Source organism: Physeter macrocephalus, chromosome 4, assembly GCF_002837175.3.
Source record: "Physeter macrocephalus isolate SW-GA chromosome 4, ASM283717v5, whole genome shotgun sequence".
In the NCBI taxonomy this organism is placed as follows: domain Eukaryota; kingdom Metazoa; phylum Chordata; class Mammalia; order Artiodactyla; family Physeteridae; genus Physeter; species Physeter macrocephalus.
Genome location: NC_041217.1, coordinates 119,467,884 through 119,483,676, shown reverse-complemented (window position 1 = coordinate 119,483,676; position 15,793 = coordinate 119,467,884). Strand labels below are relative to the sequence as shown.

The window sequence follows — 15,793 nt, the reverse complement described above, 5'->3', positions numbered from 1 at the left end:
TCCGCGGCATGTGGGATCTTCCCGGACCAGGGCACGAACCCGTGTCCCCTGCATCGGCAGGTGGATTCTCAACCACTGCGCCACCAGGGAAGCCCCTTGTCATAATTCTTAAGAGAATTCTACCCTCAGTTCAACTAACACTTACCCAAAGAGGAAACTCATCGTGATATATAACCCAAGATATTCTCCAAGCTCCACAGGATCAAACAATGGTTCTTCAGAGCCACAGATAAAAGTAAACGTTCAATTCACTTATTCATTCAACAAATGTTTATTGGGAGTCTATCACGTGCCAGGCACCGTTGGGATGCCGGGATCACGTTATTGGGCTACCTTCTCAGAGGCCTTGTTGGTGTGTTAAGTGAAATTGCTTCACCTAGAGGAACTGGAGTCTGCCATTCATTCCCACAGAAAATGTCTCAAAACAGGGTCGTTACAGCTCAGTCTTTATTCCAAGGCAAACACAGAATAATACCCAAGTAATACATAGCAGCTACTGCCTTCCTTCTCCATGCCTTTGAACATCTGGCTGCACAGCCTCTAAGCCCTCGTTTCAGGAAGCAATGCTGGGTCAGCGATGGTAAGAGAGTATGAAATACAATAAATCCTGTCACACAGGTTCCTCTGTCAGCCCCTAAAATGTCCAGACCCTCTGGTGAAATGACATATTCTTTTTACTTCTGGTTCATACCACTGTTTTTCTATTACATTGAAAACACGGAAAGTGGAACGTGCAGCAAGACAGAGAGGGATGCCTTATCATTTCAGATGGACAAGTGCTGATGTCACAAGCCAGCAACCAATGTGTGATCCAGATCTGACGCCCAGCAAGGATCCTTTACTTACCAGGACAATAGGGCATGGCCACCCTGTATAGACATTATGTTCAATCTGGGAGTGAGAACACAGTAACCTGGAGTCCTGCTCAAGCTCCCATGCCAACAGCTGACAAATGACAATTGTGAGTCAGTAAATGAAGTTTCTCCAACATGCTTGCTTGGAGATGGGGGGTTGAGGGCAGTGAGTTAAACTGAGGGTTTGCAATGATAAACTGAGATAGGTATTACCAAAACACTTGACATTTTAAAAAGTAAAATACAAAGGTAAGGGAATAGGATTACTAATGTTATGCTATGGGTCATGAAATACTTCCCAATGATTTTTTTTAAATCTTATGAACAACTCCTCACACACTAAGTACATTCTCCTAAACCTCTGGGCCTGCAGTGGGTGGAGAAAAAGCTGGCTAACCTTCTCCTGTATCCCCATGGCTATGATCCTTCTATCCTTGTGTAGGGTCACCATGATGGTTAATTTTATGTGTCAACTTGGCTGGACCATGGTCAAACATTCTGGATGTTTCTGTGAAGGTGCTTTTTTGGATGAGATTAACATTTAAGTCAGTAGTCTCTGAATAAAGCAGATTATCTTCCATAATGTGGATGGGCCTCGCCCAATCAGTTGAAGGACTTAATAGAACAAAGACAGACTTCTCCCAGAGCAAGAAGGGATTCTGTCAGCAGACTGCCTTTGGATTTGAACTGCTACTCTTATCGGGCTCTAGAGCTTGCCAGTCTCCCCATCAGATTTTAGACTCACGAAGCCTCCATAAATCAATCTATCAATATACACATTCTGTTGGTTCTGCTTCTCTGGAGAACCCTAACTAATAGTCCTCTGTCCCTGGGGCCCACGGCAGGCCTGGAGCATGTGGCCTGGCCTTCTGTGCTGCTGTAGTACCCCATCGTAGTTACTGAAGACTAGGACCTGGCACATAGGCTTCCTCCTCCACCCCAAATCCAGCCCCAATCTGGGAGATTTCAACATTCACGGGAGGAAAACCGCAAATCACAATTCCTGAATTCTCCTCTGCTTTTACCACTCTCTCCCTACACCTAGTAGCCATCCCTAACCATTCTACCTGAGGAATATCAGACACTAATAAGCAATATTAACCTCCTATCCTGATTCTGTAAGCCCATATTCTCTCAAAACTTTTTCTTCAGCTTCACAGGTCACTGTCTCTCCACTGCTCCTTTTCTGCCCTCTTGCTGCTCCTGGCCTCACTTCCCTCCCTAGTCAGCCTGGACCCCATGGTACACTGCCCCAACTTCTCTCTGTCTTTCTCCTTCAATGTCCCACCTCCCTGCCCACAAACTTTCCATGATTACACTACCTCTTCCAGGCTTTACAGATGAGTGTGAAGCCAATCTCTCTATCTCTGACCTAAGTCCTCTCCTTCTTTTTTTTTTTTTTTGCGGTACGCGGGCCTCAAACTGTTGTGGCCTCTCCCGTTGCGGAGCACAGGCTCCGGACACGCAGGCTCAGCGGCCATGGCTCACGGGCCCAGCCACTCCGCGGCATGTGGGATCCTTCCGGACCGGGGCACAAACCCGCGTCCCCTGCATCGGCAGGCAGACTCCCAACCACCGCGCCACCAGGGAAGCCCCGCTTCTTGCCTTGCTCAGGGTCCTGTTCCATCTGCCACTCCGCCCTCTCTTCCAAGCCTCCATCTCTCCCTCTCTGACAGATGCTTTCTCAGCTACAAACATGCCCAAGTCCTGTCCATCCTTAAAAAAAACCTTTTGTTCCCACACTCCCCTCAAGTACTCTTCTACCCCTTCCTGAGCCTCCATCTCTCCCTCTCTGACAGATGCTTTCTCAGCTACAAACATGCCCAAGTCCTGTCCATCCTTAAAAAAAACCTTTTGTTCCCACACTCCCCTCAAGTATTCTTCTACCCCTGCCTGTCTCCCCCACTTTTTAAGAGTAGTCTACATTCAAGAATCGATTTCTTTTTTCCTTCCTCAACCCACTCAATCAAGCTTCTGTCCACCACTCTACTGAAAATGAACTGACGAAAGCCACCAATGACCTCCTAATTGCTAAGCCCAGCTGGTATTTTTTCCCAAATAGCCCTCACTGCTGCATTTGACAACTAGCTTACTTCCTTGTTAGCAACATCAACTACTACGCCTAACACTACCCACACTGACTGTACTACTCGCATACTAAGAGCTTTACATGCATTAATTACCTCATTTAATTCTCACCACACCCCATGAGGTACGTGCTATTATTATCCATGTTTTTCAAGTCAGTAAACTACAGTTGAGACAGGAAAGCAACTTGACCAGTAGTAGGTGGAGACAATACTATAACCTAGGTCTTCCTGTCTTCAACACCTACGAGCTTAACAGATGTTTAACAGACATGGTGACTCTGGACTCTCTTGCCCTTGGGATACACTCCCTTTGGTTCCCTTAGGACTCTTTTCCCTACATTTGACCACACTCTTCAATATTAATGCTCACTAAGGTTCTAGTCTCACTCCACTGTTCTTCTCACTCCCTGATGGATTATTTTGTCAGCTCTCACCACATGCTGACAGCCCCAAATTTATACCTCCAAGCTTCAAGCTTCAGACTCTTTCATCCGACAGACCGCTGGACGTCTGTCACCATCGTCACCATGACGATGTCTGTCTTAGTTTCACATCCCAAACTGAACTTAGTTTCCCTTTGAAACTTTTTCCTCCTTCTCTTTGTCAAGGTAAACATTACCCAAGTTTAAAGCTGTAAGTATTCTTAAGCTGTTTCTCTCCCTCATTCTCCACATGCAGTCACCAAATATTTCTGATTTTACCCCCTAAACAGTTGTCCTTTCCTCTCCATCTCTACCACTACCCTTGCTCTAGCCCTTAAGTATTGTTCCTAGAGGGTACTTCTATAAGACCCTCCCATCTCTTTCTCCATTCCTGTCATCAAATCCATCCTTCGCATAGCAAATAGGTGATCTTAATGAAACACAAATATGACAATATCACTCTCCTGAAAAAAACACTGTATGACCCCCCCGATCCCTTACAGAACAATTTGTGAGCACTATTACCTAGCTTTTTATTATCTGAATCCTGCCTATTTGATAATGGCAGCTAACCATTTATTGAGATTACTATGTTCCAACCTTATTCTTCAGCACTCTTTGCCTTGAAATCTTCTATCTAACAAAAGCAAACTGCTATAGCTCTTTCTCCCCAGATACCATGACGTTTGCCCCCAACACCAACTATTCCCATTGTCTAGGATGCCCTCCCCACTCCCAGCTACCCTTCCCCAGGATAAGTCCCTCTGATCCTTTTCAAATATCTAGGGAATTTAATTACAATATAGATTCTCAGGTATCATCCATGGAAACTGACCAGTGGGTCTAGGGTAGAACCCTTTTAAGTTGCAGCAATTAGTTTCTGGAGCTGGATAACAAGATTTTTGAACCATGGCTTTAAAATAATCCAAGTCTTACATCTTGCCAGGAAGCCCTACCTCATCACCAAAGGCACATCCCTTGTGATCCCATAAATCGCTATGCACATCTCTACCACTGTCCTTTCCACATTATACATCAATATTATTACTCTTACATCTCCCTCCCTTACTAGACTGTGAGCATGTTGAAGAGAAAGACAGTGTTTTGCTCTTCTTTTTTTTCTTCAGTGATTAGAACAGTCTCCCAAATTACCAGTTTCCACCCCATAAATCTTAATGGGAACCAAATGGGAACCAAAAATGACCGACGGTGGACGGGTGGTAGGAAGCATAAATTATATATTATCCTCCTCCAGTTAATGTTGCCCTACTCTAGTGCTGATTATAAAGCTGACAGAGTGTGTTATTACCTGTGAAGCAGTGCTCGATAAGCAGTAAAATACGGGATCCCGATGGCAGCTCCTTGTTTAAAGTCCAGTTTTTCTGGCAGTGTGTAAACAGTGTGATCGGCTGCCAGAGCATACTCTGCGTAGCCCCCAGAGATTGTGCTGGTAGTGAAAACTCTGTCACCTTTCTGGGGAAAACAATAAATTAATAAATGCTTTAGGGATTAAAAATGATGTCAAAAAAAAATGATGTCAAAATGGGTACAATCCTTTATAATGCAACCTTTATAACAAGAAATAAATGAGTATTTATATATTGTTTTCTACATCCTAAGGTCTCATAAAAATAACTTCAAAATACCAAACATTTTAAAATGTTTTATTAATGGGAACTAGAAAGAAGTAAAATCAAGGGAAATAGGAAAAATAAAAGAAAGAATGTCCAGCATGGTCTAATAATAATGATGATAACTAACCTTTATTGAGAGCTTGCTGTGCTAGGCACTGCATTAAGTGTCTAATGAGTATTATCTAATTTGATCTTCATGACGGCCTATGAGGAAAGTACTTTCATTCTCTCCCTTTAGATAATCCCACTACACAGATGAGGAAATTGAGGCACATACAAGTTCAGTAATTAGCTCAGATCAAGCAGTTAGTAAATGGCAGTTAATATAAACCTTTTTTTTCTTTTTTTGGTCCAAAATACTAGGGAGAAGAAACAAATAAAATGTAAGGTTTCTTCCACACACCAAACACCTGTTCTAAATCTTTTCCATAGATTTGTTTCTGTATTTCCCTTATTTTTCATGCATACACCAAAAAGCAGGCAACTCTGCCTGGATCCTGACAGCAAAGATGAGCCAGGACACATGTCTTCACCTGTCACAGCACCAGAAACATAAAAACTCTCAATAAACGTCTGCTGGGTCCTTGCTACTGGAAAGCAGATGCATGACTGAGGGTAGGGTAAGGATCCACACAAGCACTACAGGCCTGCCCAAAGTAACCTGCGCACTAGGGAAGTAAGACTGCCCGGTACAAGCACCTCTCCTAACTCCTATTTCTTTTTTTTCTCCATAATACATGGAAATCTTATAAGATTTCTTTTTAATTGAGCATGAAATAGGCAACACATCTGTTGCCACCTATGTAGAATTACAGATTCAAGAATAAATATATGATAGTGTACACACACATACACAATAGTTTACAAAGATACAGGAAAATAAAAAACACCTGTAGAAAATATTTTTCATGTTACTTGTTATGCAGGTCAGCCTAAAACCAAACTTACTGGCCAAGTTTGAGAAAGAACGGTCTTCCATTCCTTTCAGTAATATAAGAGTGTAATGTACAATGATGAAAATCATTACCATTTTTTGCCTTTTCTCATTGTTGCCCCCCTGCAACACACATACCCAAGATAAAGTAAGAGAATACAATTTTTCATAATCTATTTCACAGGTCTATTAAAGAACTAGCATCAACAATCTCAATGTAGTAGAGAGAATATGAACATTAGAGTCTGCCATACCTACATTCAAATCCTGGCTCAGATATTTATTAGATGAATTCTATGTCAGCTATGAATTACAATAAAAGCTAACTCCTATTTCTTAAAGAGAATAAAAAAGGAAATATTCCTTGGAATAAGCAAAACAGTAAGGCAATAATTCTCAATATACTTAAATTTGCCCTATAATAAAGCACTATGTGGTGAGGTAGAGATAAAAAAGGTTCAAAAGGCATCTAGGAGTCAAAGAGAAGCATCACTGCTTAACAGTGTTGCCTGCAAATGGTCAAGTATGACTAATTTAAGATTAATTCTGTTTTTACAGCTTAAAAACACATTGCATTGATTTCAATATAATTCAAACCTGTTCTGAGAATCCACTATGGAAAGTTGTACTTCAAGTTCTGTGATGGATATTAATAGCAAGACACTCTCCCTAATCTCAAGCTTCTTAAATGCTAGGAAGAGGAAAAAAAAGGATAGAAATAATTACAAAGCAAGGCAAATATGATGGGCCATCAAAGATAGGTACAAGAAAAAGAAAGGAATTATTTCTAAGTTGAAGGATTCAAGAACAGCTTCACTGAGAAACTAGTATTTGAGGTAGGCTTTGCAGGACAGAACAAGATCTTGAATTGAAAACCAGACCTGGGAAAAGTCATTATGGATGAAGGAAACAAAGTACGTCAAGGAACAGTGGCAGGAATAGGTGCTGAGAAATCACCAGCATTCATTCCCAACGAATAAGTAGTTTAACATGTGGAATGTAATAGTTTCGGGAGATAAAATGAAAAGAAATGAAAGCTGGAGGGTAAAAGGCCTTGAACCCATGTTTGTAAGTTTCAGTTTAGTTCTGCCACGCAGAAGAGCCAATATGAACAAAGACACAGAGATGAAAGAGCATGGGATATGCAGGGAAGAACAAACAGTTATTACTAAAGAATAAACTACAGGGTTAGAAGGAATGGGAGATAAGAATGGAAAAAGATAGGTGGGGGAGACAGCACGAAACAGTCTTCTTTCATAACATAAGCAGTTCCAGCAGTACCTTGAAATCTACAGAGAATTAATGCAAGAATTAAAACAGAGGTGTTTAACAATCATAAGTACATTTTAGAAAATTACTCCTTATAGAGCAAAGATAGATTCTCAGGGGAAGAAGGAAGGGTGGTAAGTTGTAGCTATTATAGAAATCCAAAATCCAGGTAAAGGACCATGTAAGATAACCGGAACTATACTACAGGTAGTGGGGAGGAAAAGAGGAGAGAGGAAACAGTTCCAGTAAGGGAGAGCTGAGTGAGGGAAAGCGAATGGAGAGGTAAGCCTCAAACCCCAGATGTCACCAAGACAGTCACACGAGAGAGCAGCAGATCTGCTGTGAGAAAAAATGAGCTCCCTTTTAGACACAATGAGTAAGAGGTTCCTGGAGGTTGCCGATATGGGTCCTGTGCCCTGCAACACAACCTTCTGTGATGATGTAAATGCTCTGCATCTGCACTGCCCAATAGGGTAGCCACTAGACACCTGGGTCTATTAAGCATTTGAATAAATGAACTTTTAATTTTAATTGAATTTGAATTTTAAATAGCCATGTGTGGCCAGTGGCTACTGTATTTGGACAGCACGGGTCCAGAGCTTATTAGAAGATTCTAAGCTAAAGATATCACATGTGATAATGGAAACCAAGGGCGTGTATGAGACCATCATGAGGGAGAAAATATAAAAAGCAGAGTCTAAGTAGGGACGGCGAGCCCTGGGCAACACCAAGATGTGAGGAGAATGCAGAGAAAAAGGAGCTTGAAAAAGGATGCCCAGAGAGGAAGGGCGAGAGAGGATGTCACAGAAGCTGAAGAAAAAGTTTTTTTTAAGAAAAGTGGCTGAGAGTGTCAAATGTCACAGAGAAGTCAAGAGAGATAATGACATAAAAGGGCCCATTAGCTCCAGCAATATAGAGGCCATTAGTGACATGAGCAAGCATCGTTTCAGTGGAGCGGTGGGGGCAGAAGCCAGAGTGCCACAGGCGGAGGAGTGGAAAGCTGCAGGAATTTGCCCAGCTTCCTGGGCCCGGGCCATGTTAATCTTCGCTGTCTCAGTTCAATTTTGGTAAATGTGCTGCCACAGTTGAGCAGGTCAAGGAATCATGAGGAAAGATGAAAGAACATGAATATACTATGTTTTTTATGTCTTTTGGCACATAAATAACGAAAGCCCTGATCATAACATTTTCATTGACTCGGTCACCTTGGTCTGAGTCACAGCTCTAAAAATGTAGAGCTGACCTTGCATTTTTTCATCTTTTACTTATTATTCAAAAGAATTAGCCTTCCCTTTATTCTGTGAAACTAATTTTATAGAAGGAATAAAAAACTATGTTGGCTGTGTATTACCAAGAGTTAGGAAATAGCATAATTTCCTTGCTTCTTTTCTTTCCTTATGTATTTCTGTTAAATCAAAGGATCATAGTTCAATTCTGCGGGGATATGGAAACACAGAAATGACCTAGCACTTATTCTCAACGATCAGACAAGCAAGGTCTCTGGAATAAAAGGTAATTTCTTTTTTGACTACAGGAGTCCCCCAAGTGGCAGAAATTGTGTAATCGGGTCTTTTAAAGACTTAAACACAGACACATTTTAAAGCTATGTTAAAATGTTAAAAAAATACATACATATTAAGCTAAAATAGAAATAATTAAAAATGTAATACCTTGAAAGCAGATACACTCTCTCCGACAGCTTCTATTATTCCAGCCACATCTAAGCCAGGAGTATAGGGTAGAAGTGGTTTTCTACTGTAAGTACCAGAGCGAATATATGTGTCCACTGGGTTTACACCACATGCTTGGACTTTAATTAGAACCTGCAATAACAACGTACTTTAGTTCAAACAGAGCATTTAGGCATTCATTCAGCATTACGCTAGGACTGTAGTGATTATGGGAGCTATAAAAATGGTGAGGAAAACCCTGCCTTCAATGAGCTCACGTTCCAGTTTTACAAACCAACATATACACACACTATAATATATAAAATAACTAATAAGAACCTGCTGTCTAGCACAAGGAACTCTACTCAGTACTCTGTAACGGCCTATATGGGAAAAGAATCTTAAAAAAAAAGAGAGTGCATGTATATATATGTATAACTGATTGTCTTTGCTATACACCTGAAATTAACACTACACTGTAAATCAACTATACTCCAATAAAAATTTAAAAAATAAAATAAAATCTGAGTGCACTCATAAAAAGAAAATAAAAGATAAGACAGAATGGTTTATGTGCTATATTATAAACATTTGGGAAAAACAGTGGTGGAAATATGAGCGGATGTGTGGCAGAGACCACTATGTGCTCATCAAACCTATTTCCTCCTCCTCCTTGGCAGGTAGGAAGAATATTCCTTCCTGGCTCCTTCACAGTTACGAGTAGCCAAATGGAATGTGAACAAAAGTGAGGAGAGCTACTTTCAGGCCTGGCCCACAAAGACTTTCCTAGGCAATTCACATAGTGTCTCCACCCTTTCATAGCAACCTCAGAAGAAAGGTGTTGAAGGTGGCAGAGCCACATGATGGAAGAAATCCAGGTCCCTAAATCACTTTGGAGGAGAACTCTATCCACCAACATTTTAGAATTGTGGAATTTAGTGAATGAGACATCATTTTCTATTGTTGAACCCTTGACATTTTGAGGCTACATCAACAATAGAAGCTAATTTTACCTTAACTGATAACAGAACGATTACTTCTGCTATAAAAGTAAGGAAAATTCTTACAAAGGACGTGTATTTGAGCTAGGTCTTAAAGAATGAGTAGAAATTCTTTCAGAATGGGAGAAAAAGGCTATTTCAGGTTAAAGGAATAGTATGTACAAAGACAGAAGGAATGACAGGACCTCTCAGGGAAACCAGATAAAGCTTGTGTTGTTACAGCAGTCTGTTGAGAAGGAATGATAAGAAATAAATCTTTGCCAAATTATGGCCACACCGTAAAAACTCTCATAAGGCTTGCTAAGGAAATTAGACTTGAGAGCCATGGAAGGTGCAATAATAAAAAAACACAATTTTTATTGAAAAAGTATATTGTTGAAGTCACCGGAAAGGATTAAACTCTGCATTTAAATTTTCTTATATGCGAAAAAGCATGTATGCAGAAGAAAATTATTTTCCCCATGCATAAAACAAAGATCATGACTGTAAGTCTGTAACAGAATAACTTGTTCAAACCTACTTATGACTCCATTCAGAAAAATCCAATTACACAGATGATTCTCAACTTTAAAACTTTTCTTATAAGATGTTATTCCTTTTTATACATTTACTTCACTAGTTAGAATTATGTTAGCCTTGTCAGAGCTTATAGAAGCAAACAGTGTAAACTCTGTCCTAATTCAATGTCTTTATAAAGCATTGTGAGTTTGCTTCTTTCAAACATTAGCTTGATGTGCTAGAGACACACACTCAGTGTAATTATTGCCTGTTTTTAAGTAATGATTTCCACCTGATGGTCTTTTGGAATTGGTATGGCAACATTCGACTGGAGTTTCAGCACTTCTGGTCCACCAAATTCAAAAACTCTAATAGCTCTCATCAACTTCTGTCCAGTCGCCATGGTGACCTAGATACTGAGGAAAAAAATTAACATATTGTCATATTGTATCTAGGCTATCACTATGTTTTTTCCCCTGGAGGGAGAAGATCAAACAATTTTTTTCAAACAACAGTTTAAATCATGAGCTTACCACTGATCTCATTTCATGTTTGAGGACCTTTCATCTTACAAATCCTTCAGCTACGAAGCAAAGTACTTCATATTACTTCCTGTAGGGATTCAGTGCCTTCAACAAGGGAATCAAACGTACAAACAAAAACATCTGGATAGGTGAAGCATGATACAATATCTTAGGTTTCCTTTGGTGTAAGCTTGGGCTGCAACATCTTAGAATTCTAGGAGCTAATTTAAGTTTTCTTAACATTAGATAAATAGATCTTCTTTTGTTAGATTATGTAATATTTCAAATATGGAAAGAAATATAAAGAATATAATAAACATTTACCTGCCACCCAACTTTAACAAATCTTAACATTGTAAAAACCTAAAACATGTAGATGTAACCAAAGCTTCCTGTACCCGTCCCCAATCCCACTTCTATCCCAGTTTTAAGAGATGACTGTTCCCATAAACTCAGTGCTCATCCTTTTCAGGCATGATGTAATACCACTGCCACATGTATTTGCATTGTTAAACAATGTGCTATTGTTATTGTTTTGCATGTTTTCAAACTTTATTTAGATTGGATCATATTGTACCGAATTCTGAAACTTGCTTTTTCCTCTCAGCATTAAGTTTTTGAGATTTATCAATGTTGAAACGCTTAGTTTTATGACGTTCATTCATCTTAACAAAGAAGAATAAACATTAAAAACTAAAAACACTGCTTTGTATGTAATCTTTTTCAATCACGAGGGTAATTTATAGTTAACCTTTCTCTGCTACCACTGTTAATATTGAAATGAAAACAAAACTCAACAGTTAAAATAAGTTTAGAAAAGGTAAAGAGTATTTATATATAGAATTGGATAACTTTGAAAAATATTATTCCTATAGAGATGCAATGAAAGGGCTTCGACTGATCTCCATTATTTTATTTGTGTGCTATGACAATTTCTTGAAATTAACCATATCAAATATCGTTAGACTCTGCCACCACCGGGAACATCTTTGCCAACTTCTGGAATAATCATATTCACCAACCACGAACCACTGAAACATCAAAAAGAGTTGCAGAAACTAGGGCTTGAGATGAAAGATCTTTACGATACTGCAGTTCAACACAGGACTCCTCAGAACAGAGCCCATGCTAACTATAAAGTAGCCTTCCATGTGTGAAGGGAATCAAAGCACTTTGATGGTATTAATGGGAAGTTCTTGATATAATTAATCAAAAGTTGTGTCATTTTAAAACCCTTTATTTAAAATGATTTAATATAGTACCTAGCACAGAGGAGAAAGTAAACCCTCCATTGCTAAAAGGCTGCTCAGAAACGACATATCCTGAAGGGCAGCCCTCTTATTAAAAAAAGGGGGCAGAAGCAGGCATAAGCCTCACTGCACTGTAGAGCACCAAGCAGTCCTAGGGTTAGAAGTCCTGTGCAGGGAGCTAGAACCAGGAAAAGGCAGCTCACGGCCTACCTACCCAGCAGTCTCACTACTGCATTTCTATTTGGGTCTTTGCTCAAGCTGAGTATTTCTAAGACAAGAAAGTGAAATATATACATAAAGAAAATAAAACAGAAAAAGAAAAGGTTGCACAGATCAGACTTTTCCACTCTGAAAATAAGAAGATAGTTTTTTTGTTTTGTTTTGTTTTTCCTTTTTGTCTTCAGCATGGTGTTGTGGAAAGAGTGTGGGCTGTGGAATCTGACAGCTCTCAGTACGAATCCCAGATCTATCATGTACTAGCTGTGTGGTCTTGGGCAAGGCAGTCACTTTTTTTGAGCTTCTTCATCTGAAAACTGAGTTCCACTCAGGGTTACTATGCAAGAAACGGCAAGTATCAAGCACAGAACCCGACAAATGTTTACTCCTATATATAGTGATATCACAGTTCCTTTCCCATCTATTTTCTCCTTTCCAATTTCTTATTCGTTAAAATATCTTTGGTTCTATAATTCTATAGTCATCTTTGATTTAATGTGACAATATTTATAGCACTCTTTTTGTAAAATCAAGTCCTTAGCCTCAAAGAGTTCACAGTCCAGAGAATCATTTAAACAAAACACTAATACCAAACACTGGTTGTTATTCATTCAACATGTAGTTTTTGAACGTTAACTGTAAGCGAGGCACTGTACCAAACTCAGAGAGCACGGAGGGCAAAGAGAACAAGCCCCACCCCCTCCAGCTCCTGCTCACTCCGCCCTCATCTCCCCCCAATGCACACACACACCACGTTAAGAGGAGTAGCTCTTTTTCCACTTTCAATATCTACCTACTTCCTACCTATTTATTTCTTTCAAGCTCTCGCATCTATCTTTTCAACAACAGACATCACTGGTACCCTCAAAAAGCTGTAGCAATAATAAAAGCAAAATTACCCCGAAATAGGATCTATCAAAAATATCTAGCACATACATTTTTTTCCCTCACTTTAGGACATTTGCTAAGTTGGAAGAAAAGAACAAAGGAAGGAGGAGACTCATCCTTAATCCTGAATTTAGAAGACCCCCCTGCTTTGCCCAGTACTACACCTTATCCTATGGAGCTCTTAAGGAAACAGGGCATGACCTTGACGGCTCTGACTTCCTACTTTGTTTCTGGCGATCTTACTTCCCACTGAGCCTTTGCCACCATGATTGATCAGGCTCCAATCTGCACTCATTGCCTTTGAACCCCCTCAACTACCCACAGGATCATCATCTGCTTCATAATATAGGTACTATGCTAAAAAAAATAATAAAAAGAATAAAATAACACAACACACTAATAGTAATTACAATTCTTAAACCCTTGCGATACCTGATTTCTTCTAAAAAGCACATCTTTCACACCCATTGATATAATTTTCACAATAGGTAGAAAAGCAACAGTTATTAAAACCACCATTTAATTGTATGCAGAAGTGGAAATAAAATCACCATCCATGTTATGGATGAGAAAACATTCAAGGGGTTAAGAGACTCACCAGGGTCACACTGAAGCACAGCTGGAACCCAACACCTTAAATGTCGTTAGGTGTTTTTTTCCCCTTACTGTAAAATCCTTTTCATCTCACCCTTTGAAATGCTGGCATATAGGACCTTTAATTTCTTAGAGATTGCAGGTAGCATTACATATTTTATGATTAAGGTATCTGCTCTGAGTCTGAAAATTTTCAAATGCCCGTAAGTTAAGGGCTCTACTAGAGATACACAGGATGTGATTCTATTAGGAAAACTAATAATTTCCCTATCTGTAAAATGGGGCCAATACTCCCTAGCATAGGATCCTTGTGAACATGAACTGCAACAGCACATAGTGAGTGCTTCAGAGCACGCCTGACATGCTGTAAGCTCTATTATTCAGAGTAAATCATTTGCAGGCAGCAGCAGGCTTGTCACACCACACTGCTTGTGTTATTTAATTAAGCCTATACTTCAAATAGGTTTTTCTATTTATCAAATATAAACTTTAAAGAACTAGAGCACCTTGGTTTAATGTTGGTTTTACTTTTTACCTCTGAAAGGTTGCCAACCATACTTTGCAAATGGAGGAAATACAGAATTTAAAATTCTTCCTCAAACAGTAATCTTTTCCAAGCTACACTTGAATCCATTTGGTTTAAATGAAAATTAAAGAGATAGGGAAAATGTGGGAAATGTATTTTCACACAAAATGAACAGATCAATTCACAAAGCCAAAGCAAAGGCATATCATAAAAGCAAACAGAAAATTCTTAAAAAATTCTTAAGTAAGAATTTCTAGCAAGAAGAAAAACTTGGAAAGAGAATCAAACATTACAAAATGTGCTGCTTTTTATCAAGAATGACTCATGTCGGCATATTATTTATTATTCTTAACCCAGAAAAAATTTTAACAATTAAAAGTAGCCACAGAAAAGTCTCTTCCTGGCCATGTGACCTTGTCGGGTTACTTCACTGGCCTGGATCTCAGTACCCACTTCTGATAAGAAGGGGTGAAGGAGGAGTTGAATAGATAATTATTCTAAACCCCTCCAGGTATTCTGAGGAAAAGACTGGATGGAGCAGAGCTCGGTGGGATTTACTACTGCTGACCAGACACTCATGGAGCATTCCAGTGGTTTCAGTGGGAATCACACCGCCATTTCTACTAGTTGCGGACTAACAGTCCAAACCCTAGCCTTTCACTGGTTCAATCATTAACACACCTTTCTTGGTCACTGAGATAAGTTTCCTCTAGGAACTGCGTAAATATCCCACGATGTGTTCACCGGGTGTTTTGTTAATTTTCTTTCTTTTGAAGATTCTTCTAGGTGGGAGCCATGGGGCGGGGGGCGGGGGATGAAAAAAATCTACACATTTCTCTCCAAAAGTAAGACGGGAACTCTGATGGCAAAGCAGGAGGAAAGGCCGGACAGAAAGAGCCCTGGGAAACAGGAGGCTGAAAAGAGAAATTGGCTCCTCCGGCTGCCTGTGGCGGGGGTCAAAGCACACGCGCGCGGCCGCAGGAATCCAGATCCCAGGCCGGGCCTAGGGGAAATCTGGAGGGAGGACAGGCAGGGAGCGGGATGGGGGGAGCACTAACGGGCGCCCCGCCGTGGGACCAGAAACGCTCACCCTGCCAGAAAGCAAAGCCGGGCTCTCAAGACCAGCAAGTAAAACTGCCCTGGTGATTTACGGATGACCAACTTGCAGCCCCTGGAGGGGAATAACTTCGGCCACGAACACCTTATTCACTGGTTCTAGGGGAGGACGGAACGCAGGACAGGAGCGCAGCCAAAATCGGTTCCTTTTGGACGAGCGCCGGGGAGGTCCGCAGCCTGAACTAAGGAGTCTTTTTAAACCACTTACCCGGTTCTAGAGTGGGAAATCAAAATCTGTGAGTGTTCCCTCAGGTTCCACGGAAAAAAGGCACGGGCCAGGTCATCCGCGTCGCTTTCAGGCTCCGCC

At 40.3% G+C, this 15,793-nt stretch overlaps 1 protein-coding gene across 4 annotated transcripts in view; it reads right to left on the bottom strand.

Annotated features, from left to right (window-relative positions):
* Window positions 1-15,783, bottom strand: part of CRYZ (crystallin zeta) — a 24,963-nt gene extending 9,180 nt beyond the window's left edge. Inside the window, exons 1-5 of one of the 4 annotated variants that reach the window (XM_028489252.1) lie at window positions 15,695-15,775; window positions 15,052-15,152; window positions 10,665-10,788; window positions 8,874-9,026; window positions 4,676-4,839 (exon numbers count right to left, since the gene is read on the bottom strand). In XM_028489252.1, the coding sequence (XP_028345053.1) occupies window positions 4,676-4,839; window positions 8,874-9,026; window positions 10,665-10,775 (428 nt within the window). In that variant the 5' untranslated portion in view covers window positions 10,776-10,788; window positions 15,052-15,152; window positions 15,695-15,775. Of the gene's footprint in view, window positions 1-4,675; window positions 4,840-8,873; window positions 9,027-10,664; window positions 10,789-10,905; window positions 11,002-15,051; window positions 15,153-15,694 lie in introns of all 4 variants that reach the window. The other 3 variants (XM_007123326.3, XM_028489251.1, XM_007123325.4) reach the window with 3 other exon arrangements.
* Between the last annotated feature and the right edge of the window lie 10 nt (window positions 15,784-15,793).